This window comes from Medicago sativa, chromosome 2 (assembly GCF_051527215.1).
Source record: "Medicago sativa cultivar Bolivia chromosome 2, Bolivia_mono, whole genome shotgun sequence".
NCBI lineage: Eukaryota > Viridiplantae > Streptophyta > Magnoliopsida > Fabales > Fabaceae > Medicago > Medicago sativa.
Genome location: NC_140750.1, coordinates 18,782,863 through 18,809,643, shown reverse-complemented (window position 1 = coordinate 18,809,643; position 26,781 = coordinate 18,782,863). Strand labels below are relative to the sequence as shown.

General features: G+C 33.7%; 2 protein-coding genes across 2 annotated transcripts; one reads left to right on the top strand and one right to left on the bottom strand.

Moving 5' to 3' along the window:
* Positions 1 to 10,361: 10,361 nt before the first annotated feature.
* On the bottom strand, positions 10,362 to 13,439 carry LOC146945199 (Translation elongation factor EF1B/ribosomal protein S6 family protein). The gene is made up of 5 exons (XM_085743546.1): positions 13,095 to 13,439; positions 12,203 to 12,257; positions 12,033 to 12,089; positions 11,471 to 11,548; positions 10,362 to 10,986 (listed from the first exon to the last, which is right to left on the bottom strand). Exons 1-5 carry the CDS (start codon positions 13,389 to 13,391, stop codon positions 10,583 to 10,585), a joined length of 891 nt encoding a protein of 296 aa, XP_085599672.1. The 5' UTR covers positions 13,392 to 13,439; the 3' UTR covers positions 10,362 to 10,582.
* Positions 13,440 to 19,705: 6,266 nt separating this feature from the next.
* LOC146945198 (uncharacterized) lies at positions 19,706 to 24,032 on the top strand. Its single transcript, XM_085748040.1, has 2 exons — positions 19,706 to 20,995; positions 24,003 to 24,032. The coding sequence occupies exons 1-2, from the start codon at positions 19,706 to 19,708 to the stop codon at positions 24,030 to 24,032; spliced, it is 1,320 nt and encodes a 439-aa protein (XP_085604166.1).
* Positions 24,033 to 26,781: the final 2,749 nt, after the last annotated feature.

The window sequence follows — 26,781 nt, the reverse complement described above, 5'->3', positions numbered from 1 at the left end:
GTTAAAAACTTTGTGTTCATGAAAACAATGTTGTATTCGATCTCTAACATAACATTTACATGTGTTTTACTACTACGTTGTGTTCTTGTGACTATTAGCAAGTAATTGCATGTATGTTTTTTTATACATAAATAACTAATTAATGTCACACGAGATCTACACGATCTTCACAAGAAACTAATGAAACATATAGGTGCCTCACACACATGCAAATCGAACTATAGCCATGGATATAATAGATGAAGTTTCAATGGCAATGCTAAAAGAATTACCCAATAGAACACTAAGAGGAACTCGCCTATTTTTTTTCTTCAAACCATCCACTTTTCAGGCTTCTTTTACTTTTTTTGGTGAAAATGTTCACTTTTATTCTTACCATATTTATTTGCGATAATTTTTTTCTTTTTAATTTTTGGTTAAATATGTTTTTTCAAAAAAAAAAAATTGGTTAAATATGTTGTTTAGGATAATTTTTTTCTTTTTAATTTTTGGTTATATATGTTTTTGATCCTTATAAGTTGATCCAACTTTTTTTATTTCTTCTAAAAAAATTATTTGACCTTTGGTCCTCTACAAGTTTTCTATCACCACTTTTGTTCTCTACTTTTAAGTAAACTCGTGTGAATGATTCGAAAATTTTGAATTGTTTTCAGTCATATTAGTATATTATAGAAATCTATTTTTCAAAAGTTTAAATTTGTTGACGAGAGATGAATTAAATATGACTTTTTATGTTTTTGGCCTTAAAAATTCATATTTTGTTTAAAAATTATAATTCTTTTTGTGTGAAGATTCATATAGTATTCTAAACATTCGTACAGAAACTCATTTAAAATTCAAATAATACACGTAAGTTGATTTAAGAGTATGACCCAAAAATTATGATAAAAAAATTTAAGGACAAAAAATCAAAGAAAAATCTTTTGTACAAAAATATTTATTTTTAACAAAAAATGAAAAAACTATGGTTTCTCTGTTTTTAGGCAAATGTAGGTTTTTAAGGTTTGAACATTGGACCTTCTGCTTAAAACTACTGAGGTGTCTATTAACCCACCAACCTAGGAAATGCTTATTATATTTAGGTAAGCAGTTTGGTGTCTATTATCTCATCAACTTAACACTCATTACATAAAAATCCTATTATGTAACAGACACATACCTGTAGACAATTGTCTTCTTTCCTCCTCCTTTCCAGATCTTTCCTCCTCCTTTCCAGTACCAATGATCATAGCTTTGATAGACCTTAGGTTACCTACACGTGAGTATATTCTTAGTAAGCTTTCAGACAATAAAGCATTAAAAAAAATTAAGTCAATCAACAACACAATCGTCAAATTTTAAAACATACGTGCTGCAAGCCAGTCAAACTTTTCTTGTCGCGAGTGTCATGTACCGTATTTTGCAAACCATCGTTTTTCTTGTCAGCAGTTGTAACTCCTCGTGCAATGATACGTGAACTCATTCTAAAAAAAAATGAAAATAATTATCACATATTGCAATCGATACTCATCAGCACAAACAAAAAGTGTATTTTAAATCAAAATATATAAAACACTTTCTAACTAGTATCACTCCTTGTATAAATTAGCAGTCACAGAATCCCACTTTCATATCACAACGTCTTCATTAATCTAATTGATGACTATGACTACACGGCAATCGTATAAGACAACATCACGCATGTTAAATTGCAAAATTCAAAACAAAGAAACTGATTGAGCAATGTTAAATCAATATTTTCTCCCAAACTTTGATATAAATCAGTATATACAATAAAAACACCTAAACCTAACATTACGCATGTTAAATTGTAGAATTCAAAACAAAGAAAATGATTCAGCAATGTTAAATCAATATTTTCTCCCAACTTTTGATATAAATCGGTATGTACAATAAAAACACAAAAACCTGACATACATTACGCATGTTAAATTGCAAAATTCAAAACAAAGAAACTGATTGAGCAATGTTAAATCAATATTTTCTTCCAAACTTTGATATAAATCAGTATATACAATAAAAACACCTAAACCTAACATTACGCATGTTAAATTGTAGAATTCAAAACAAAGAAAATGATTCAGCAATGTTAAATCAATATTTTCTCCCAACTTTTGATATAAATCGGTATGTACAATAAAAACACATAAACCTGACATATATTACGCATGTTAAATTGCAAAATTCAAAACAAAGAAACTGATTGAGCGATGTTAAATCAATATTTTCTCCCAAACTTTGATATAAATCAGTATATACAATAAAAACACCTAAACCTAACATTACGCATGTTAAATTGTAGAATTTAAAACAAAGAAAATGATTCAGCAATGTTAAATCAATATTTTCTCCCAACTTTTGATATAAATCGATATGTGCAATAAAAACACATAAACCTGACATACATTACGCATGTTAAATTGCAGAATTCAAAACAAAGAAAATGATTCAACAATGTTAAATCAATATTTTCTCCAAACGTTTGATATAAATCAGTATATACAATAAATCAGTATATACAATTTGCAACCTCTAGCATGTATAATCATTGAGAAATGATATTTGAACAACTACTTTTTGATAACTTTGGTGACAACTTTCTCTTACATACTCACATTGTGTTTTTACTTTCTCACTCTATTGATTTGGTTTTTGTGTCAATACCTAATTTCCTTGTTTATTTTAGTTGTCCCAACAAATCGTTGCTCAAATAACATTTCTCATAATCATTATACCTCCATTTTACCTCAACTATATAATCCTAAGTGAGTTGGAACTTCAACAATTACCTATCACCTAACCTAACCTTGTATATGTCTTTCATGCATGATTCTAGTACGCAATCTCCATTCAAACACCATTATATATTTCATTGTTTCTAAAAATACAGACAATTATTAACTTCAAGAATTTCGTATCTCCTTGTAACAAAGTAAAATTAATACCAATTTTAAAAAATAGAAAATATTTTAATAAAGTAAACATATTCTAAAATTTGATATTTTTATTAGAATGTTCAGTCAAATAAAAATTTCACATCCTTTTGCCAATATTCACACAAATTTGTTGCAGCACCGAAAGGTGTGATAGAGGAAGAGAAAGATGTTAAAAACTTTGTGTTCATGAAAACAATGTTGTATTCGATCTCTAACATAACATTTACATGTGTTTTACTACTACGTTGTGTTCTCGTGACTATTAGCAAGTAATTCATGTGTGTTTTTTTCATACATAAATAACTAATTAATGTCACACGATCTTCACAAGAAACTAATGAAACATATAGGTGCCTCACACACATGCAAATCGAACATATTTGGTTAAATATGTTGTTTACGATAATTTTTTCTTTTAAATTTTTGGTTATATGTGTTTTTGATCCTTATAAGTTGATCCAACTTTTTTTATTTCTTCTAAAAAAATTATTTGACCTATGGTCGTCGACTTCACTAGCTATGAATACGGCCTATCATGCTTTGAGTAATGCATGAAACGCACTAAACCAATTAAACATAGCGGTATAACACTGTAAACAAGTACCTCCTATAGACAACCGATCCTCCACTCCAGAATTTTGCTCCCTTCCACTGTCAGTGCTCGTGCTCGTAGTGCTCATGGTGCTCGTGCTCGTAGGCACAGGAGGTGTGTCAAACCTTTGCTTTCCTAAAAACATTCTTAATCAGCACAATACAATAAAGCAATCACTCAACACAAATTTAACATAAAAAATTCAGACATACTTCCTGTAATCAATTCAATCAGCTTTCCAAACACATTTCCAAACACATTTTTCTTTGCTTGAGTGTCCTGAACCGTGCTGGGTAAACCAGCAGCTCCAGCTCCAGTGAAACATGAAAACATCTACAAAAAATGAAACAAATTATCACAAACTTTACGGTATTTGAGAGAGAGAGAGAGAGAGAGAGAGAGAGAGAGAGAGAGAGAGAAGAAACGAAAACAGGATGTAAATGGCGATAGAACCGTCGCGTCGGCGATCGGAACCGTCGCCGACGGAGAGAGAGAAGAGTAACACCTTTTCGACAGTAACCTAACTGAAAGAGAGAGAAGAAGAAGTTACGAAGACGTAACCACTTTTCAGCGGTATTTGCACGTGCTTCCTAGTTTATATTTATATTTTGAAGGGTTAATAAGGAAAATTGTTGTTCACATAGGGCTGAAAAACACATGTAAAAGACGAAAATACCCCTCGACAGTTATCTGCCGAGGAAACTTGCAGTTAACTGCCGCGGAAAATTTCGGCTGTTAACTACTGAGGAACTTAAAACTTGAAATTAAATAAGAAAATACACTTAAGTTTTCCCTTAATTAAATTTAATTCTTTAATAAGAAAATATTTGTAATTATTTATAATTAATTTCATTGATGTCTATCATTATTTATAGGTTTGACTAACCTATTATTACTTTATAATATTTCAGATATTATTAATCTCTTTTTCAAATAATTATATGGGAAATTATAAATGGTACTCAAATTTGTCGACGAAAATATACGAATTAGCGGAAGCTGAATATGTTTTTTTGGAGGGAGGTAGCTGAATATTTTTATCCTATAAACATTTTCAACTTCTCGCAGCATAAATTCAATCATCTTTTTACCAATCTAGTCACTAGCTCACACATTTTCTTCAATTAATTTTTGAAATATATGCTTATATAACACAATGAAATTGCTTTCTGGAATTTTTTCTTCATAATATTGTCGACTCCATCGTTAGTTTACTGCCATGAGACTAGAGCACTATTAAGAATATTAAGAATATATATTGATCAAGATTAAGAATATGTTTTTTATTTGGGTGTTCTATTTTTATTTGTTTATATTAATCTACATTTTTATTCAGAAAATATAAGGGAAAGCCTACCGTTTTGCACTTCGTAAAAATTTGTCGCAGTTTGTTTTGCAAATTATATTTTCGTTTACAAATTTGTCATACTATTCATAATTTCCTATATAATTATTTGAATAATGGATGAATAATATCTGAAATATTATAAAGTAATAATAAGTTAGTCAAACATATAAATAATGATGGACATCAATGAAATTAATTACAAATAATTACAAATATTTTCTTATTTAATTAAGGGAAAACTTATGTGTATTTCCTTATTTAATTTTAAGTTTTAAGTTCCTCGGTAGTTAACTGTCGAAGTTTTCCTCGGCAGTTAACTGCAGAAGTTGTAACGCCCTATTTCTATTAAAGCAATAAAACACGCGAATAATAAATATATTCAAGAAATAGATGCTACGTCTCAACAAAATCCACAAAATCATGCATGCATAAAAATATCTCAAAAAACACAGCGGATACAATCATATATCTCCAAGTATACATGTCATGGTCAACAATACATCATCATATAAAATCCTCCAAGTCCCGACAAGTGGGCAAATCTCAACAAGATAAAAACAGACTCCAACAATAACATAAAGACACCGACAACCTAATCAGAGCCTAAACCTACGACTCCAAACGATAACGGAGATAGCTCCCGCTATCCAAGCACTCACCAAAAGCAACTACTCCTGCACAGCGTCTACCCATCCATACAGACAGGTAGGCGGTTAAAACCACTGGAGGTTAGCATTACATCAATCATAATCAATAATAAACAACTTGACATAAATAATTCAATTTAATCTTCATTAAATAACATGGACAATTAACATCCAATACAAGCCCACACAACAATTCCAATCATCACAAGTAGGCATTCATCAAAGACAATTATCACTAACAATCATCACTCACTACAACAATCAAGACTCATGCTAATATGAAATGCGCCTATACTCGACACATATATGCATGTGGTACCAAGTCTCCTCAAGGTCGTCACCCATGATGCAACAAAAACATCATAATCACCTCAATTGGATATAAAATCCGCCACCATCAGTCATGAATGCATGAACATATGACTCGACTACAAATGTGTATGTTCACACAAACAAATCACAACACCATCACCAACATTTAGTATATATGCAATCGACAACAATTCACCACCACTTGACATATATACAATCACCAACAACATTCACGATTCAATCAACATGTAGTCGTCACATATATACATCAATCAACTTCACATAACCATATCAAGCTATCCACAAAGGATTCATAAGGCAATCAGCTCTTAGAGTCATTTTCAATCAAGTTCGTCTTTCAAAATCACATCATTAGAAATAATTGAGCAATTGAACCAAAACCAAGTAAACAAGATTCAATGCCTCAACTAAGTATACCTCTAGGCTACATATAAGTGCGGTAGAGTATACAATTGCATTTCACCCGCTAAACACGACGAAATCATGAAAATCACGAAGTTCGTCTCTCTTTATCATTTTTCAAGAAAAATCCCATTTTCAAGGCAAAACAAGTTAAGACTTGATGAAACCAATTACAACCATTTTTAGAAATCATAAAATCAGTACATAACCTTAATCCTACTACAATTCCATGAGAAAAGCGGTTTTCGGAATATCGACGTTCTTGGGCCATTTTTCAAAAGTTTAAGTTTGATTCACAAAATCAAGTCCAATTCGATTCAAACGATGTTCCAGTAGGATTAAGTGTATAAACAGAGATTAAACAAGTCAAAAGAAACGTTTTAGAAAGCCCGGATTGGTCCCCAAGTGCACGAAACAAAAGTCAAAGGTTGCTGAAACTAGGCAGGTTCGCTTAAGCGAACAAGTTACAGAACTTGATATGATGTTCGCTTAAGCAAACAGTCATAATTCTGCAGAAAAATATTTCGGGTTTCAACCCTTTTTCACCCAAAAATCCCAATTTTGATCATTCCAAACCCCAAAACTTAATCCCAAAGATGTTTACAGGTCATATACATTTCACAACACTTAAACATGCATAGTTTTGAGATTAAAACATCAACACAACAAAATTCACCAATTCACCAAACTTCCACAACTTTCAACAACAACAACAACAATTCTCATCACCAATTCACCAATTCATGATACCCAATGCATCAATTCATCAACAACACATTTAACAACAACAACATCTAATCATGAACTCATCCTCAATCTATCAACCACAACATCTTTCATTATCAATTTCACATAAAAACACATCATGTTCATATATACCCATTTTGACATACAAATTCAACAACAACAACTTAAGCAAAGAATTAGGGAAGAACTACAATTATTAGTTATGATTGAATTCAAACGCTCTTACCTTAATTCTTCACAATCACCAACTAAGATTTCACTTTAGCTCCCAAGACTTAAATCTCTAGCCTCCTCTAGCTCTCTCTAGATCTTCCTCTTCAAACCCTTATCTTCTCTTGCCCTTTCTCTCTCTACCTCCTCTCTCAAAATTGTGAAAAATGATGGTGTAAACCCTACTTCTCCAAAGAATAGATTTTATATAGGCTCTATCTAATTGGGCTCAACTCACAATGCCTTAATGGGTCTAACCCATTACTAATCTTTCAAAATGTTTCTATCCACTTAACGGTAAAATGTAATAATAACGGTCACCTACCGGTAATAAAACAATTCACTACAACTCCTTAGCACTTAGTAAAATAATACTAGCTCTCACTAAGCACTAAAAATAATCCTCATCAAAATTACTAAATTACCCCCACTCACAAAATGACCAAAATACCCCTGAGTCCAAAATGACTAAAATACCCTTCTAACACCGAATTCTACAATCCCAACCAAAAATACACACAGAGGTAATTAATCACATATGAGCACATATAAACACACGTAAATAATAAAATAAATCTAGCGAAAAATCGGACTGTTACAGAAGTTTCCTCGGCAGTTAACTGCAGCCGGTTTACTTACTCGATAGGTAACAACCGAGGGGTATTTTCGTCTTTTACATGTTTTTAGCCCTATCAAATGTGTGAACAACAATTTTCATTAATAAGTGCTTTTCACCCCTGTAATATATGTCATTTCCAGTTTTCGCCCTTATAAAATTTTCGATTTAATTTGCATCCTCGTAAATTCTTTTTTTTTTTTCAGAATACCCCCCTCCCCAATCCAACTCAGCAAATACGCTAATGTGGCGCTGATTTGGCATTTTTTTTAATTGTCATGTGTAAAAAAAAATTACACATCAGATTTTATCTTTAAAATATTTGAAAATTAATTTTAAAAAATAAAAAAAATCATAAAAATATTCAGATTTTTTTTTCCAAAGATTTAAAAAATTGCCCCTGCGTGACTTGCATGGTATTTTCGGAAGTTTGGTTGGGAGCGAACAATTTTTTATAGTAGAATAGCAGAATTCATGTTTTTAATTGTAACTTTTCTATTTCTTCAAAAAAAAAAAAAAAATTGTATATTTTCTATTATTATAAATGAAATGAAATGATATGAGTTAGTTTGAGTGAAAAATATATACAAGGGTACGATGGATTGCTTTAATTTCAAAGTAGTGTGTTCTTTGTAACATCAATAGAAATTTCATTCAATGCTAACAATTATTTCCTTCCTCCAAATATCAAACCGAACAAAGATATTCGAATACAACTCTATCCTTATTTATTAATTTTGTTAAGTCTGCAGCAACTTAACCTAATTTTTCCCCTCCACTGATCCCTTATTTGGTTTGCAACAACTCAATCCTAAAATTTTGACCCTAAATTTGCATCATTAAATGCTAATCCTCAACCCTAAAATTTTGGCTCTAAATTTGCATCATTAGTTTGTGATTATCCATCATTATTTATCCTTATTTATTAATTTTATTAGGTCTGCAGCAACTTAACCTAATTATTTTTCTCTAAAATGCTGCATTAGGTTAGCAGCAATTTAACCTAACAAATTCCATCTATGATGCAGCGCACCAATTTAACCTAGCAAATTCCCTCTAAAATGTTGCAATCCCTAATATTTCTCCTCACTGATTAGTTTTTCATTCCTATCATGTTTGTTGGGTCATCGTTTGTATATATCTATTGTTTCCGTAGACTTTTTTTTTTTGACAAGTTGTTGTACACTTATTTAATATCTATTGTTTCTGTAGACTTTATTGACAAGTTGTTGTACACTTATCCCTTACTCTTTAATCTTATTAGGTTTGCAACAACTAAACCTAGAATGTTTTTCATGTTAAGTAGAAATTTAAAACAATTATTACAAGTCAATTTTTTATGTTTAAGTATAAAATAATAAATAAAATTGACCCGTGTAACAATGTAGTATTGTATTCTTTTAATCTTTTTTCTTTATAATTTAAAAAAAAAAAAACGAGAAGACAATGCCCCAATAATATATTGTGATAAAATAAAATAACAGTCTTTAATTGATTAATTTTTCAAAACTAAAATGTAAAATTTGATAAGATTCAAGTGTCATTGAAGGACATAGTAAGACAAATTTGATTGTAATATTGTATCTCTAATAATCTAATTGGCGTTTATTGATCGACCCATGATCTTACGGGTTATATATTATATTTGCGTTTATTGATTGACCCGTGATCATACGGGTTAAAGATTATTCATTGGTCTCTATTATAGTCGACAAGACCCATGCGTCACACGGGTCAAAAGTTTAGTTAAACAAAATCATATATATATCTCTAAAGTTTTTAGTACCTAAAAATGGTTCACATCTTATACTTCACTTCAAGTGAGATCATGTTTTCTAGTATGAGAAACTACACTTCAAAATTCAAATATAAAATTGAGTATTGATAAAAAGAAATAAACAATTGAGATTTTAATTTGTGATACATATACATACATTTTGTATCAATTTCAATCTTAGTTTTTTCAATTGACAAACATTTTATAATTTAATAAGTTGAGCAATCAAACAAGAAATTGGAATAGCACTTTGATTTCCATATCTCTAGAGATATTTTAATTTGTGATACATATACATACATTTTGTATCAATTTCAATCTTAGTTTTTTCAATTGACAAACATTTTATAATTTAATAAGTTGAGCAATCAAACAAGAAATTGGAATAGCACTTTGATTGACCCGTGATCATACGGGTTAAAGATTATTCATTGGTCTCTATTATAGTCGACAAGACCCATGCGTCACACGGGTCAAAAGTTTAGTTAAACAAAATCATATATATATCTCTAAAGTTTTTAGTACCTAAAAATGGTTCACATCTTATACTTCACTTCAAGTGAGATCATGTTTTCTAGTATGAGAAACTACACTTCAAAATTCAAATATAAAATTGAGTATTGATAAAAAGAAATAAACAATTGAGATTTTAATTTGTGATACATATACATACATTTTGTATCAATTTCAATCTTAGTTTTTTCAATTGACAAACATTTTATAATTTAATAAGTTGAGCAATCAAACAAGAAATTGGAATAGCACTTTGATTTCCATATATATATATATATATATATATATATATATATATATATATATATATATATATATATATATATATATATATATATATATAAAGCCATAATGTTCAGAACTGCTTTATATTCTAACGAAAAAAGGAACAAAAAATGAAAAAAAATTCAAGATTAAAAAAAAAACACCTATCTACCTACATTCTCAATTCTCAATCCTCATTATGCTATTTTCTGGCCCTCTGATATTTCCAAATCATCATCGTCTATAATGAAAATTCCATCACCGCCCTCAATATCATCATAATCAGATCCATCTTCCTCATCTTCATCATCCCATTCATCATCCCATTCTTCTTCATCATCTGTGCTAGCAACAAAAGTATTAAACTCGGGAGGAGGAGGGCAATCTTCAGTGATTGCTTCGTCCCTCTTTATCACTAGGTGTCGAATAACTCTTTCATCTTTGTCCAACAAAGTCTTGAACTCGTTGATATATTTGGCGTCCATCTCGAAGTTCATCAAAATGTAGTGTGCGTTGTTAGCTTTCTGTATTTTGTAAGCCAACTTTCTCATACCCCAATCACTGAATCTCCATACTCTTCCTTTCTTCTCCCTCAAAAAGTCTGCAAATGTTTTGAACAAAAATTATAAAAAAGAACCAGAATAATCGGAAGTATGTTTAGTTAGAAGATAAAATCAAGTTAAAATGATTTTTTTGGTTAAATACTTAATATGCACTTTGTAGAAACTTTTTAGAATCGACTCGTATGTCAAATAATTGTATCCACAGCAAAGGTTATTATTAAAGAACTTAAGTTCAAATAGCAGCTTTTTTCGTCAACTGTATTGCCAAATTGTGGTAAGCAACAGTGCTAAAGTGACGTCATAGCTGCTATTTGACGACATTTTGTACTAAATAGTGTAATACAGAACAATAATGATTTGGTCCAATTCCGCTACGGCATAACACTATAGCCTATATTTAACAATAGTGACATGAATGCCAGATGGAAATGGCAAACTAATGAACTCATTCTATTTGGCATCACGAGAATATAAATAGATTCGAAAAAAATGTAAGGTTAATTGCAATCTTTGAAAGGTTACCTTGAACTTTCTCATTAACAGCAACAACCTCTTCTGCATGTTTCTCATGAATCAAGTAAACAATCTCATAGTGGCGCACTGCATAGACAAAGAAGCAGAGTATTGTGAGATAGAGCACGTTACTGAATCTTTAAAGGGAACTGTTCACACAAACACGCACAACAGTTGACAGATATTATCAAATAAAAAAAATTATTAGAGGATCGACATGTCATGAACAAATGACATAGAGGTATCAATCTAATGAGCGTAAATAAATGCCAAAAGTTAGCAAAAGATGGATCTAAATCCACCTGGTGAATGTCTGATAAGACCCAGACTGTCCAAGAGAGCACGGTTATAACATCTAGATTATCGTCATTATGGTTTAGGGCAGTATGGTTTGTAAACATTATCTAACAAGGTCGGATAACCAAATAGTTTGTCATGTTACTGTTTTTTGATAATTTGAATAACCATACATATACAATAAAGAGTACTTATGAAATTCCTATGAATAAAAATTGCATCAATTCAATAGTTTCATATCATCTCTAACATAAATGAGAGAGCATTTACTTACATAGTTCAACGTCCATATCAGTTTCCACGTCAAGCTTTAGGGATTCATAGAGCTTTCCTGTACGAAAATGAAAATTTGGAATAAGGGCCAAAGTCATAACATTAATCCAGAACTATTTAGACTACCAAAAAAACAAAAACAAACAGAATAACTGAACAATAATCACTCACTTTCATCATCATCTTCAAACTCCGGAAGAAGTTTACCATCTTCCTCAACTGTCTTCTGAAAATGACAAGTTGAAAACCCAAATTGAATATCAATGAGAAAATTCATATCATAAAGGATAAAAAATTAAAAATACATTTCAGTTGAAAACCCATATTGAATATCAATGAGAAAATTCATCTCATAAAGAACAAAGACACGATTAAAAAAAAACTAAATTTTGCATACAAGCGAGGCAACAACGACAATTATGAAGTAACTAGTCTAAATCCTACACTTCTCTAATGTCAAATGCTATGAAGGACAGACACTTCTCAAATTAGTCGTGTCCCAGCTTCGGACACACATCAGTGTCCAACACCGACACCAACACAACAGCTATGATTACACTTAATTATGTCATTTTCTCAAATTATTATATGTGTCAGCGTGTTCGTGTTCGTGGTCGTGTCCTGCGTCTGCGTCTGCGCTTCATAGCTAACAAGTCATACACCACAAAATGGGCAAATTTGTGTTTTTCCTTCGCCTAAATAATGAATTACTCTCCCTTCTAACCAAAACAGAACAAGATAAGATTTTGTAATATTGAAAAAATGCTTCCAAAAAAACTCCTTAGTAGTAACATTACAAGTGCAAATTCTAATGAATCTTCAAAAGGGTATCTTATACTTAAACAAAACCAATGACAACTAGCAGAAATTACACTAAAAAATGTATAGTATACCAAAACAAATTTGAGGGTATTGCAAATTCTACCAATATATAAGTATAAATTCAATAAATCTTCAAAAGGGTATCTAATTCTCAAAACAAAACAAAGAAAAATTGAAGAAAAACACACAAAAATGAGTAATAAACAAAAATCAAATAAAGGGCATGTGTAAAAAAAACAACCTTTTTAAGAAGAACAGATTCAGGGAAGAAGCCAGTGCTTTCATCTGATTTAGGCACAAAACTATGAGTATCTTGTTTCTTATCTTTCTTCCGGGCATTCATAATGAGTGAGAATGATTTTCTGGGGTTATTTTGAAGAGAAAATTGGCGTGAAAACGATGATGAGGATGAAGAAAGGTGGTGATTTGGGAAGTGGTGGAAATTGAAACGAAGAGGGTTTGATGCTAACATGGTAGTGGTTTTTGGAGGTTTAGAAGAAGGTGAGAGATAAGAAGAACCTTTGAATAGTGCCTCCATAGTTAAGAGGAAATGAAGAAAAAGAGAAGAAATAACGTTTTTCAAACGTGTATAAGATGGTTTAAGGTTAATTGTTTTTTTGGAAAATGCTAACAAGTGCCCTTACATTGTTTAAGCATCCAAAATTAGTAGTTTTTATTTTGGAAATTGTGTAATTATGGCTTTTATACATGTTTGATTTGTTTTTTCAAGACAAACTTTCTTTTTATGTTTTCCTTAAACAATGTCCTTAAGACATTCGTTAGCAAGACTCTTGTTTGTTTTAGGTGACTTTTTATTCATTATTTGTTTTTAAATAATTTAGGTGACTTTTTATTCATTATTTGTTTTTAAATAAAGGATAAAACTGAAGAGAAAAAATGAATTATAAAATTGAAAAAAAAATGTTACATAATAATACAAAAAGAAATTATAAAAGTCAAAATAACTTTTTTTATAGTGTCCCTATGTTTTCTTTTAAGGAAGTGATCCTATATTCTTATTGCCGTGGATTGTACATATTTTAATAAGATTTAATTAATTTTTAACTGATAATGATTAAATAGTTCAAGTAAAGGGTAAAAATGAAAGAAAAATCCAATCAAAAAAGGTGCATCTCCATTATATAATGTTATAGATTTATTAAAAGATAATATAAATAAAGATTAATGTGAGCAAACTTTAGGATACTTTAATTTACCAATGTGAAAAATAAAAAATGTACAATCATATTTTGTTGGGGTCTAAAGTCAATATATGATCTTATGATCTGATATAATTGAATCTATCAAACCCGTCTAGCTCAGTTGGTAGAGTGCAACACTCTTAACCTAATTTTTTTTTCACCCATATAAAAGTTTATCAAAGAATTGGGTAAATGGTCTTTAACTAAAATAACAAATACCTTTTGTCAAAAAAAAAAAAAACTAAAATACTCCCTCCGGTCCTTCTTACAAGAGACAAATGGGTCAATTAAAGTTGATGTATTTGGTTCAAAATGTAGACCAAATACATCAACTTTAGTTGACCCATTTGTCTCTTGTAAAAAGGACCGGAGGGAGTAACAAATACCAGTCCTTAAAAATAAATTAATTTGTTGATTAAAAAAACCCTATTCAAAATTCAATGAATGGAGAGAGGTACCATGCAATGGTATTGTTGATCTATTTTTTCACGTGTCACTCATCTGTTAATGGAACTGGAAAAGTGGAGTATGTTAGGATTGAATTCCAAAATACAAGGGGTTCTATAAAAATTCTACTCTTGAAGCGACTATTTAAGGAGTTCAACTTAAGTCCAGAGCCGTAAAATGGATTCCAACTTGAAGTTAGATATTGTAGTTTGAGTAAATGGTCACTTTGATCCCTGACTCTGCACCTCGTTGTCTTAAAGGTCCCTGACTTAGGATTAAATACAAAGTAGTCCCTCAATGTGCACTTCCGTTATCACTTTAGTCCCTAATGTTAAATAATTCTGGTAACTGATGATCTGGCAAAGGTTTTATGCTGACAAAGAGTATGAGGTGTCACATGGACTAAAGTGAAAGTAGAAAATGATCATTTTGGTCCCTGAACCAAAAAATCAATATCTTCGAAAGTCAAGAACTGAGTCATCTTCCTCAATGAAGTTGTTTTATGGTTGCGAGAGACTTGCTGTTAAGTCACTGACAATAAACTTTTAGACTAATTCAATAACGTCAACATCGGGTTTAATGCTTTTCCAATAAAAAAATCTACGATCAGAGTATATCACAAAGTGATTGGCGCGCAAGGACTTGTGCGCAAGGTTTTTGGTGCACAATGTTCGTGAGTGTTAATATAAAAATATTGATCACACTATGAATTAACTAATCATTGAATCAACCAAATATATAATACAAAATAGACATTGTGAATTGAAGTATATTTATTTAAGTTTGACATAATGTCAATTCTCTGAGTAGAAAGAGAATAAAAGATGAAGCAGAAGTAAATCGAGATACCATTGCTTATGTAAGGATCACAGCAATATTTTTGTTTCCACCGGAGCCTTGCATTCGTCTTTCACACAATCTAGCACGCACGCATCAAATCTATCTCCTATTATTCTGGCATTGGCACACACAAATATACACCATTGTTCACAAAATGCTTCATAGTATTCTTTTTGCTTAATTGACACAAATTCTTGAGATGGAGTGATGCATTCCACTTGTGTTGTGTTAAATAAGCTTGGATCTCATCCCAAAAGCTAGCTCTAAGGAGGAGGGAACTCAAGTATATTTATACACTCGACAGCCCGGGAACCTGAGCGATGTGGGACATACAACAAACTTCAACACCCACCCTCACGCGTAGCGTGGGACCTAGCGTGGCTAGCGTGGAACCTAGCGTGGGCCTGGGTCAAATTCCCACATCGCAATCCTTAACCCGGCTCTGATACCATGTTAAATAAGCTTGGATCTCATCCCAAAAGTTAGCTCTAAGGAGGAGGGAACTCAAGTATATTTATACACTCGACAGCCCGGGAACCTGAGCGATGTGGGACATACAACAAACTTCAACATGTTGCAACTAACATAATCATTAACATCATTGCAAAACCTTTTCTTTTCAAGCCTACTGCCATGATTATTTTCGATGTGCATCTTTTACCAATCTTTATTAGAATTCTCTTTTTATGTGATGGTTTAGGTTTTGCCAAAAGACAATAAGAGTTTTCAAGCGTAGAGCTAAAGACATAATAATTAATTTTCAAATATAAAAATTCAAATCAATCTCTATTAGAATTCTCTTTTTTGTTATGTTTTAGGTTTTGCCAAAAGACCTTATTTATAGCTATAAAAAGTATACTAATAAGAGAAAGTAAAAATAAAAGAAAGTAAAAAGTATACTTATTTATAGCTATAATAATTCAAAATTTCAAATTATATAGTTTATAAAAGAAAGTAAAAATATTAATTAAATCAAAGAATTAAATTTCCATACCTGTCTACTTTGGTTGTTGTATACTTATCATTTTCAAGAAGATTACTATTTACTAATGAGGAAATATAACACTTTCACAACAAACTCTATTCACGAACGACTTTGGGAGAAAGATAAATGTTATCATGATGCTAAGCTTGATTCGAATTGATTTTAAGAAAGCTAATGCAATTAGAAGTATGATTGGTGCATGTTCAATATGTTGTGTTCTCCCCACTTGATATTAGGATTGAATCGTTTTTTCTTCAAGGATATGGAAGACCAAAATAACGGATGATTAATGTAATGGAAGGGTCAATGTTTTTATATATAATGTACTATGTGCTAGGTTTTCCGCTGCAGTAAGCATCTCTTGTGCTTATACGTAGTGTCTTAATAAAGTTTTGCCTCGGATAATTTACATTTTTCATAAGTTATTTCAAGTAGCATTTGAGCTTATAGCTTATCATCTTTTATTCCATTTTTACCCTTATCATTTAACCAAAAATCCCATTTTATCCTACACAATGATTATTTCTGAAACGGATGCACATATATCAATGGAGGCATGCAGCCACTCTACCTGTGCATGAACCATTCCATTTTTTTTTTATCCCTCTAACCGTACATGAACCATTGTGTTTCATTTATCCTCTGGATTCTTCCACATAACATCAACTTCCACTCGATGCTTGGTATGCTCAACCACAACACTATTATCCGCTTGTTTATATTGCTGCACCCATCCCATAATACTACGCCAGGGGTGGCTGGGGCGAATTCGAGCATCACCATGCACTTCTCTATTGCGCCACATGTAACGCCCACTTTTTCATAATTATTATTTAATTGATTTATTGCATTTTATTAGAATATTATATGAATTATTATTATATATTTATATTGGTGGAATATATGTTAATAGTCGATATTATAAGTATTAATATCATTATTATGTGGGGGAGGGGTATTATTATTGGAAATAATTAATTATTAGGGAAGAGAGTAGTTTTTAGGGAGAAGAGCAATTAGAGGAGGGTTAAAAGTCAGTTAGAGAGAAAGAAAAATAAGAACGCGTACAATTTGGAAAAGAGGAGAAAAGAGGAGAAGTCAGAGAGAACCCTAAGAACGAAGAACGCATCCGTTGGAATTCAGAAAGATAATCTAAGGTAAGGGTGAGGCTAACTCTCATTAGTATCAAGTTTTGATTCATGAAGTTTGGTCAATTGTGGTAGTTTAGAATTTGGTGCTTAGGGTTAATCCTATGTTGGTGTTCATAGTTTTGGTTGTTTGAGAAATTAGGTTTTGAAGATGTGTTGGGTTGATGAAAATTGAGATTATGAGAAAAAGTGATTTTAAGTGTTTTTGAGAAATAAGTGATTCTGGGATAAGCTGTTTTGGGAATTTGAAAATATGATTTTTTTTTTTTTTTAGTAAAATATGATAGGATTTGTCGAATAGAACGCGTAGGCGAAAACGAAATTGGAATCGGGGTAACGGTTAGGTTTTTACGGACGAAACGGTAAAAGCGGGAAAAAACCAGAACTGCACAGAGCTGCAGCGCAGGTAGGCTACTGCCTTCCCACGCCTGGGCGCAGTTTTCCACGCATGAGCGTAGCAAGGCAGCCCCTCATGGGTGACTGCTTGTTGTGCTTTCGTTGCGTGCTGTCAGAACTTCGATTTTTGTGTTCTTGCGTCTTTTTCACCCGTTTCTGTTTTGAATTAGCTTTCGATGTAAACATGAAAGTTGTAGATATTTGAGTTAGCTTTCTAATGGCTTTGGAGTGACTAGAAAATTATTTGTAGATTTTGAGTTATGATGAAAATAGTCCAAGTGGGTCTTCAGAAAACTTTAAGAAAACTTAGCATAACTAATCCCAAGTTAGTCCAAAAACTTAGGGTTGGTTTCCCAGCTTCAACTTAAGTATTAGGGATTTAGTTGAGGTGTTTTATGAGTATTTGGCTTATGTCTTATTGATCAAACTTGATTTGCTTTTGAAGAATGTTTTGGACTCTGATATGAATGTAATTGATTAATGTATATGTTGTTATTGTTGTTGATATGTTGGAATACATTATGTGAGTATTGTATGATACATAATATTATGATGTTATGCCATTCAAGTTGTTGTACGATAGTTATGTTGTTGCATTAGAGTTGTGTCGTTGCATAGTCAGAGATGGGGGCTTAATGCCCGACAGGTCCTTTATGACCTTAGAGATGGGGGCTTAATGCTCGACAGGTCCATTTATGACCTTAGAGATGGGGGCTTAATGCCCTAGTGGTACCACATGCATATTGCAGTTGTCTAAAACGTTGTTGTTTAAGATGAGGAGTTGTTGTTGCATTGTAGAGTCGACATAACATAATATAAATGATGATTGCTGAGATGTTGTTGCTGTTTTGATGATGTTGTTGCTGTCCTGATATTAAAAGATGATGTAATTGATGTTATATAAAGATGAAAATATATTGTTGATGTTTATGATGTTGTTGGTTGCTTTAGCCTTATTAAATAATGTTAAGTGATGATGCTAATGTTAAGTATGTGATGTTGATTATCTTTTTATGAATTACTACTTGCTATTAATGAATGTGAAATATCACCCCTTCTGCTTGAAAAAGTTGCTCTTCGTATGAGTAACTTGCAGGTAGCGAAGAATAGTGCAGATGTGAGTGATCTCCGTCGTGTCGTCTAGGATGCTCTGATACGTAACGGGATGGGGATTGTCTGATGCATTGTTTTCCTTGTTACGTATTTCTTTTTAATAATGTTGAAGTATTTTATGAAGACTATTTTTAAGATGTTAAGTTGTGGCCTTTTAGTGCCAAGGATTTTATGAGATGATGTAAACTAATTCCGCTGCATTTGATCATTGAAATTTTATAAGACAGGTTGCTTAAATAAACAGTATTTTTCTATTACTCTGATAATTTTATGAAATTTTTAAGTTGGGAAAACGGGGTTTTACAATTGGTATCAGAGCAGGTCGGTCCATCCGGCCAAGTAGTTGAGTCGAGTTGTGTCGTTTAACAGTTGGAATACCATTATTATGTTGTTCTAATTGTTGTTTGTTGTGCAAAGAAGATGAGGAGACCTGGAAACTACTAATTTCATCTGTTATAAGAAAACTAGGATGGCTGGAAGAAATGATGCTGCTATTGCTGCTGCATTGCAGGCTGTGGCTCAAGCTGTGGGGTAACATCCTAATGCTGGTGATGGTGCTAATGCTGAAGTGAGAATGTTGGAGACTTTCCTGAGGAATAATCCCCTTACTTTCAAAAGAAGGTATGACCCTGATGGAGCTCAGACGTGGCTCAAGGAGATTGAGAGGGTCTTCCGTGTTATGCAATGTACGGAGGATCAGAAGGTGCGTTTTGGTACGCATATGCTGGCTGAGGAAGCTGATGATTGGTGGGTGAGTCTTCTACCTGAATTAGAGCAAGATGATGATGTGGTTACTTGGGCTATTTTTAGGAGAGAATTCATAAACAAATACTTTCCGGAAGATGTTCGCGGGAAGAAAGAGATCGAGTTTTTAGAGCTGAAGCAGGGTGATATGTCTGTGACGGAGTATGCTGCCAAATTTGTGGAGTTGGCTAACTTCTATCCACACTACACTGCTGAGACTGCTGAGTTTTCTAAATGTATCAAGTTTGAGAATGGTCTACGTGCTGAAATCAAGAAGGTCATTGGTTATCAGAAGATCCGCAATTTTTCTAATTTGGTGAGTAGCTGCAGGATTTATGAGGAAGATTCAAAGGCTCACAATAAGATTATGAATGAGAGGAAGAGTAAGCAGCAACAAAATTGTGGAAAGCCTTATAGTGCTCCAGCTGATAAGGGCAAGAAAAAGGTGAATGATGAGAGAAGGCCTAAGAAGAATGAGACTCCTGCTGAGATCGTTTGTTACAAATGTGGAGAAAAAGGTCACAAGAGTAATGCTTGTGGTGAGAATGAGGTGAAGCAGTGTTTTCGTTGTGGCGTTAAGGGGCACACGATTTCAGAATGCAAACATGACGACATTATTTGTTTCAATTACGGTGGAAAGGGACATATTATTGCTCAGTGTACTGAACCAAAGAAGACCCCGGCTAGGGGTAAGGTGTTTGCTTTAGCTGGTACTCAAACAGCTAATAAGGACCGTTTGATCAGAGGTACTTGTTTCATTAATAGTATTCCTTTAATTGCTATCATAGATACTGGTGCTACACATTGTTTTATTGCTGCTGATTGTGCCTTGAGATTGAGTCTTGATGTGTCACCCATGAATGGAGAGATGGTTGTCGAAACCCCGTCTAATGGTTCGGTAACTACCTCTCGAGTGTGTTTGAGTTATCCGTTGTCTATGTATGGTAGGGATTTTGCTGTAGATCTAATTTGTTTGCCGTTGAGAGGAATGTATGTGATTCTTGGTATGAACTGGTTAGAGTACAACTACGCGCACATAAATTGTTTCAACAAGACGGTGCAGTTTTCTTCTCCAGAAGAAGAAGCAGAGACGGAATTCGTAACTACTAAGCAGTTGAAGCAGCTGATGCTTGATGGAAGTCACCTGTTTTCTTTGATGGCGTCCTTGTCCGTGGAGAACCAAGCGAAGATTGATAAGTTGCAAGTTGTGTGTGAATTTCCAGAAGTATTTCCTGATGAAATTCCAGACGTGCCACCGGAGAGAGAAGTTGAATTTACGATTGATCTTGTTCCAGGAACGAAGCCTGTGTCTATGACGCCTTATCGTATGTCAGCTTCAGAGTTAGCTGAGTTGAAGAAACAACTAGAAGATTTGCTTGATAAGAAGTTTATAAGGCCAAGTGTGTCACCTTGGGGAGCGCCAGTGTTGCTAGTTAAGAAGAAAGATGAAAGCATGAGATTATGCATTGACTATCGACAGTTGAATAAGGTAACGATAAAGAATAGATACCCCCTTCCAAGAATTGACGATTTGATGGATCATTTAGTGGGTGCACGTGTATTTAGCAAGATTGATTTGAGGTCAGGTTACCACCAGATTAAAGTGAAGGATGATGATATTCAGAAGACGGCCTTTAGGACACGTTACGAACTTTATGAATATTCTGTAATGCCGTTCGTAGTTTCTAACGCACCAGGGGTGTTTATGGAGTACATGAATCGTATCTTTCACGACTATTTGGATCGTTTTGTAGTTGTATTTATAGATGATATTTTGGTATATTTAAAGTCTGAAGAAGAACATGCAGAGCATTTGAAGATTGTCTTGCAAGTATTGAAAGAAAAGAAGTTATATGCAAAGTTGTCTAAGTGTGAATTCTGGTTAAAAGAAGTAAGTTTTCTTGGCCATATTATCTCTAGTAGTGGTATTGCAGTGGATCCATCTAAAGTTGAAGCGGTATCACAATGGGAGACTCCTAAGTCAGTTACAGAGATTAGAAGCTTTTTGAGATTAGCAGGTTATTACCACAGATTTATAGAAGGATTTTCTAAGTTGGCACTTCCGTTAACGCAGTTGACTTGTAAAGGAAAAGCTTTTGTGTGGGATGTTCAGTGTGAGAACAATTTTAATGAATTGAAGAGGCGTTTGACGACTGATGTAATATTTTTACATGTCATAAAACTATATACACGTGAGTATAATATAGGATCGTTTCCACAGGGAGTTGCATTAATCATAATCGTTTTCACAATAGTTCACATTAAGGGTTTGGGTATAAAATGTTTGTTTGTAAAACTACTTCTAATCGACATAAAAGTAAAACGAGAAGAGATGGCACTATTTCGCTTGCGGTTAGAGATATCAACCAAGCATAACAGCAGCAATCTCTTGATCGATTAACAGATTCTAGCTTTATAACCAATATTATCACAATCATTTCTACAAATATCCTTCGTGTCCAAAGTGATATCGTTATTTCTAAAGTATCGTTTAAACATTCGTGTCCAAACATTTAAAAGATAATAAAGTCGATCGGATAACTTAATCGACCGTGTCCAACCGATTAAATGTCCGAAAACATTAAGTTCTTGATTAAAAGCGATTATCAAAGATTAACAAACATGTCAAGAGTGATAACTTAAGATAGATTGTTATTCTAGTTCTAGATTCAAGAGGTTGTGTCCAAATCATCTTGAATATCATTGAAAGTATTAAGAGCAAGAATAACAACAATATTGAATCAATAAGCTAGAACCATATATCAAAAGATCTAAAGATTACATAATAGCTTGTTTGATTACCTCAATACTACAAGAGTAGATGATAGCTACACATGTCTATGTAAGCTATGCAAAGGATGAAAAAGAGATGAAGATTCCATGCTAAGATCCTTGATATCTCAATGAATCTAGGGTTGAATCTACTCCTAACACACTTGCTTTGTGTCTTTGTCTTTAGAAATAGCTCTAACCTCTCTCTTAGATGCAGAAAATATCTATAAAACAGTGAATATCCTAAAAGAGAGGTAAAAAATGCTATTTAAATGGGCTGAGTTCGTGACATCTCGCTTAAGCGAGTTAAATATCGCTCAAGCGAGAAGTAATAAAATCCAAATCTGACCAATGAAGCCTTGCCACGTAGCCCTTATCTCTGTAGAAGTTGCATCTCGCGCAAGCGAGCTGGAAGCGAGCCAGAAGCAAGTTCCTGAAGTTGCTCACTGGACAAATCTCTCATGAGCGAGATGCTCACGCTTAAGCGAGTTAGCTTCAACTTTAAACCACCTTTGAATCATGCTTGCGCGAACTGGAAGCGAGATGAAAAGCGAGATTCCATTTGCTCTCGACATTAATCTCGCGTAAGCGAGATACACTCGCGTAAGCGAGATACCAATTCTTCACAAGCGAGGTGATAAGTGAGCTGGCTGCGAGATGATCAGTTGCTCACTGGAACTTTCTCGCGTAAGCGAGGTGATCTCGCGTAAGCGAGATTTGCTTGACTTGGAAAGTTGAGCTTTGATCCTTGCTTGTTATTTCCTGCATAAATTGGGTAGAATTAGGCATGTAAAGCATAAATGGTGTAAATACAACAATTGATAGCTTTTCCATAGATAACTTGCATAACAAGTCACTAAAAATGCCTATTTTAACACATGAAAGATATTACTTTTGAGCACTTATCAAACTCTCCCCAACTTAGCTTTTTGTTTGTCCTCAAACAAAAGAATCAAAAGGAAACTCACAAGGCTTTGGACAAGCTTTCTAGCACAGTGCCAACAATTCAAAACATTAAAAAAATTTCAAGTGGTGATTCAAATGTAAATGCACAGGCAAGCATGAAGTGCTCCATTATTCCAAGCACAACTATGAATGTGAAACAAGTCCTAAGCACAAAATATACATCATAAAATTCACAACATAAACATAACTATCTATGAACCACACCTAACACGCTTCTTTGAAAGTAGATAAAATGCAATAATAACAATAAGCGAGGGTAGTAAACACACATTCAACAATCATGCTAACATCTTGATTAAGTTAGGTGTCCATCCAAATATCGTCTCAAAAAGCACGGAAACATGGATCATAAGGTCTTTCTAGGGTTATAACTTGGTCGGGCTACAAAAGAAATGTCATATGTGGGGTAATTGATCAGAAAGCCTATCAAAGAGGAACATTCCTTGTATCAACAATTAAAATCCATTACCTTCCCTACCAATCATTTTCTTTTCTTTTTCATATGTACAAACTTTTCTTTTCTTCAATGTTGTCAGGTTATTCTAACACATCACCAAGATACTTGACATACAATGCCTCCTTTTCTCCCCAACTTGAATACACCAAAACTCTAATTGAATGTTCCCCTATCCTAAGGCAAGGGACAAAGTACAATAAGGTTAAGGGTTCAACAAAGTCCTAAAGTGAGTCAAACATGAACTGGATTTTTGAAAATTTTCAGGAAAATTCAATGAGCGTTGTGCTTATGAATATTGACAGTTCATGTTTGAGGACTTGATTCATTTGGCTCAGATTGGGGTATCAGATACACACTCTTCTCATAGGTAGGCTTTATGTGGTCAAGTAGGTTAACTCAATTTCAAAAAGTGCCTTGATCATTTCCATGCTTCAATACAATTCAAAATAATTATTAGATTTAATATAACAAAAACAAGTTAGACGGTGATTATCGGTCTCCAGCATATATACAAATTGAAGCTACCTCACATTTAGGTTAAGTACTAAGTGGTTCAAAAATAATCATGTTTATGAAAAGAATTAAATGAGATACATTTTGTGCAAAGTAAAAGTTTCAAATTCTTAGTAAAACCTAGAACAACAGGAAACCAATACCTTGGCTTTGCACTTTCTCACAATTCATATCATTATCACTCACCTGAACTTGCTCACATTTGGCTCCTTTGAGCACTTTAAACTTTGATGTTCATGAGCGAATTTTCTTTTCACGAAACACAAGCAAGATTAAACAAAAAAATTCATCCAAAGCTTATGAGTTAAAAACTAACAACAAGCTAAGTTATTAAACCAAAATGAAATTAAAACTAAAAATTTGAACACCCGAAACCGTGCTCAATAAGTGTAAGTACAAAAGCAGTTAAAAAGTTCCAACATAAAAATAAAAACATGAAAATAAAAAGTCAAAGCCAAATAAGCTTCACTAAAAATCCAAGAGATACGGTCAGTGTGCCGCATCATCATCCATGTCATCATGAGAAAAATGGACACTGGCTGTCCTCTCTGCATCATCTGTCCTTCCCACATTATCACCAATGTGGACACTGGCTGTCCTAGTCAGGTCATCAGCAGGTCCACCGAATGCTGCACCACTACCCTCTCTTGGGTAGATTGGCCTGTCCCCAGGCCACATGCAAGAGTCATAGTACTGTGCAGGAGTGAACATGAAACACCGAGGATCCATGTGAGAATCATAAAGATGGGAATAGATGCCCTGGTTGCTGTGGAAGATAGCAGCCTGCTAATCCATTATGTGATTATCTCTCAGCTCTTGCCTCATAGCTCTATCCTACGCATTCTGCTCATGCTGAGTCATAAAAGCAGAAAAAGTAGAGAAATCAAAAGTGCCAGGCTGCTGAGGTGGTGGCATAGTCTGCTGGGGATCATCATGCTCTGCAAAGTCCTGGTCAGGGATAGCCTCAGGTGGGGGTACATCAGAAGAATAAGCGGTACCCTTACTTAATGCTTTTGTAATGTAGCCCCGAATGTCATCAATAGGAGAAATGAGCTCTTCAGAAAACTCGGGAATTTGCACCTCATGATGCCTAATCAGCCCCATTATGAACCCCGGGAAGCATAGTCGAGTCTCAGCTCCTGCTGTCCCACTTAGAGCTATATTCTTCAGCTCTCTTGATATGATTCTCGCCACATCCACCTCTCTTCCTTTACAAATGTGGTAAGTCAGAGGAGTTACAAGCTTAGTGGCAGTGGTGACATGGCTCTTTGGTCAAACATTGTGAACCAAAAACTTGAAGATGATTCCGGCCTTTGGCTTCATGTCAGTGAAACCAGCTAAATTTGGGTTACCAGTTTTGGATTTGCGATACCGCCTCCCGGGTAGTAGGATCTCCCTCTGAATCTTCTCATGGTCCCAAGTCCCATTTTTCTGTCTATCTCCATAAAGACAAAGAGCTTCTTCATCTGGGTCCTCAGGGTCAGGTAAAGTGAAAGGGTTTCCCGGGTACTCATTGATGGCATCACGATCAAAGCGGATCGTGGTGCCCCTCACAGTGGTGGTATAGGAGTAGGCAGCATGCATTTGGTTGGCTTCACAATCGGGTAAGGAATTGGCATAAAACTCACACAACAGGTCCAGGTTAATCTTTGGGTATGGGTTAAGGAGTTTCTCCCAATTCCTATCTCTAAAAACAGCTGCAATGTCCGCAAACTCTCCCTCAGGGTTAATCCGGAAAATTTTGTCATGCCAAGTTTTGTCTTTTTTCAATTCCAGAAACCTGGCATAGGTTTTGTTCGAGGTAAATCTGTTTTAATCCGGGTTTCTGGGTAGGGGTGCAGGATGGTTTACAACACCAGATGATGAAGCAGTGGTTTTTCGTTTCTTTCCTTGTGGATTTTTGGGTGCCATCTGCAAAACAACCAGGAAAAACCATATACAAGATAACAACAATTATCAGCATAAGTATGGAATCAAATGGGTTAAGACAGATAGAACTTAAAACAATTTTCAGAGGAACAGAGAGATTTTGCTTGAGACTCGCTTAAGCGAGCTGTCATCAGAAATTCTGGAAAAATTCGCTTGCGCGAGAAATTGAAGCATGAACTTCGCTTAAGCGAAATTCTCTCTGTACCTGCGAAATTCAACCCATTTCCAGCATATTCAACACAATCCATGCATATTTTCAATAGAATTCAATTCAATTCAACCCTAATCCTCTACAAACAAAACCAAATCATGAAAAGGAACCAAAATCACCAAATTTGCTCAACATTCATTCAAAACCCTTATTTTTCTAAGATTTCAAAATGGGTCAAAATTTACAAAATTGAATGTTGAAGGAA

Coding starts and splice junctions, on each gene's coding strand:
- LOC146945198 (XM_085748040.1), top strand. CDS start 19,706: ATGCTGGCTGAGGAAGCTGATGATTGGTGGGTGAGTCTTCTACCTGAA. Junction 20,996..24,002: donor ACGTGCCACCGGAGAGAGAA/GTTGAATTTACG, acceptor CAATGTTGTCAG/GTTATTCTAACACATCACCA.
- LOC146945199 (XM_085743546.1), bottom strand. CDS start 13,391: ATGGAGGCACTATTCAAAGGTTCTTCTTATCTCTCACCTTCTTCTAAA. Junction 12,090..12,202: donor GTTTGAAGATGATGATGAAA/GTGAGTGATTAT, acceptor ATTTTCGTACAG/GAAAGCTCTATGAATCCCTA. Junction 10,987..11,470: donor TGTTAATGAGAAAGTTCAAG/GTAACCTTTCAA, acceptor AAACATTTGCAG/ACTTTTTGAGGGAGAAGAAA.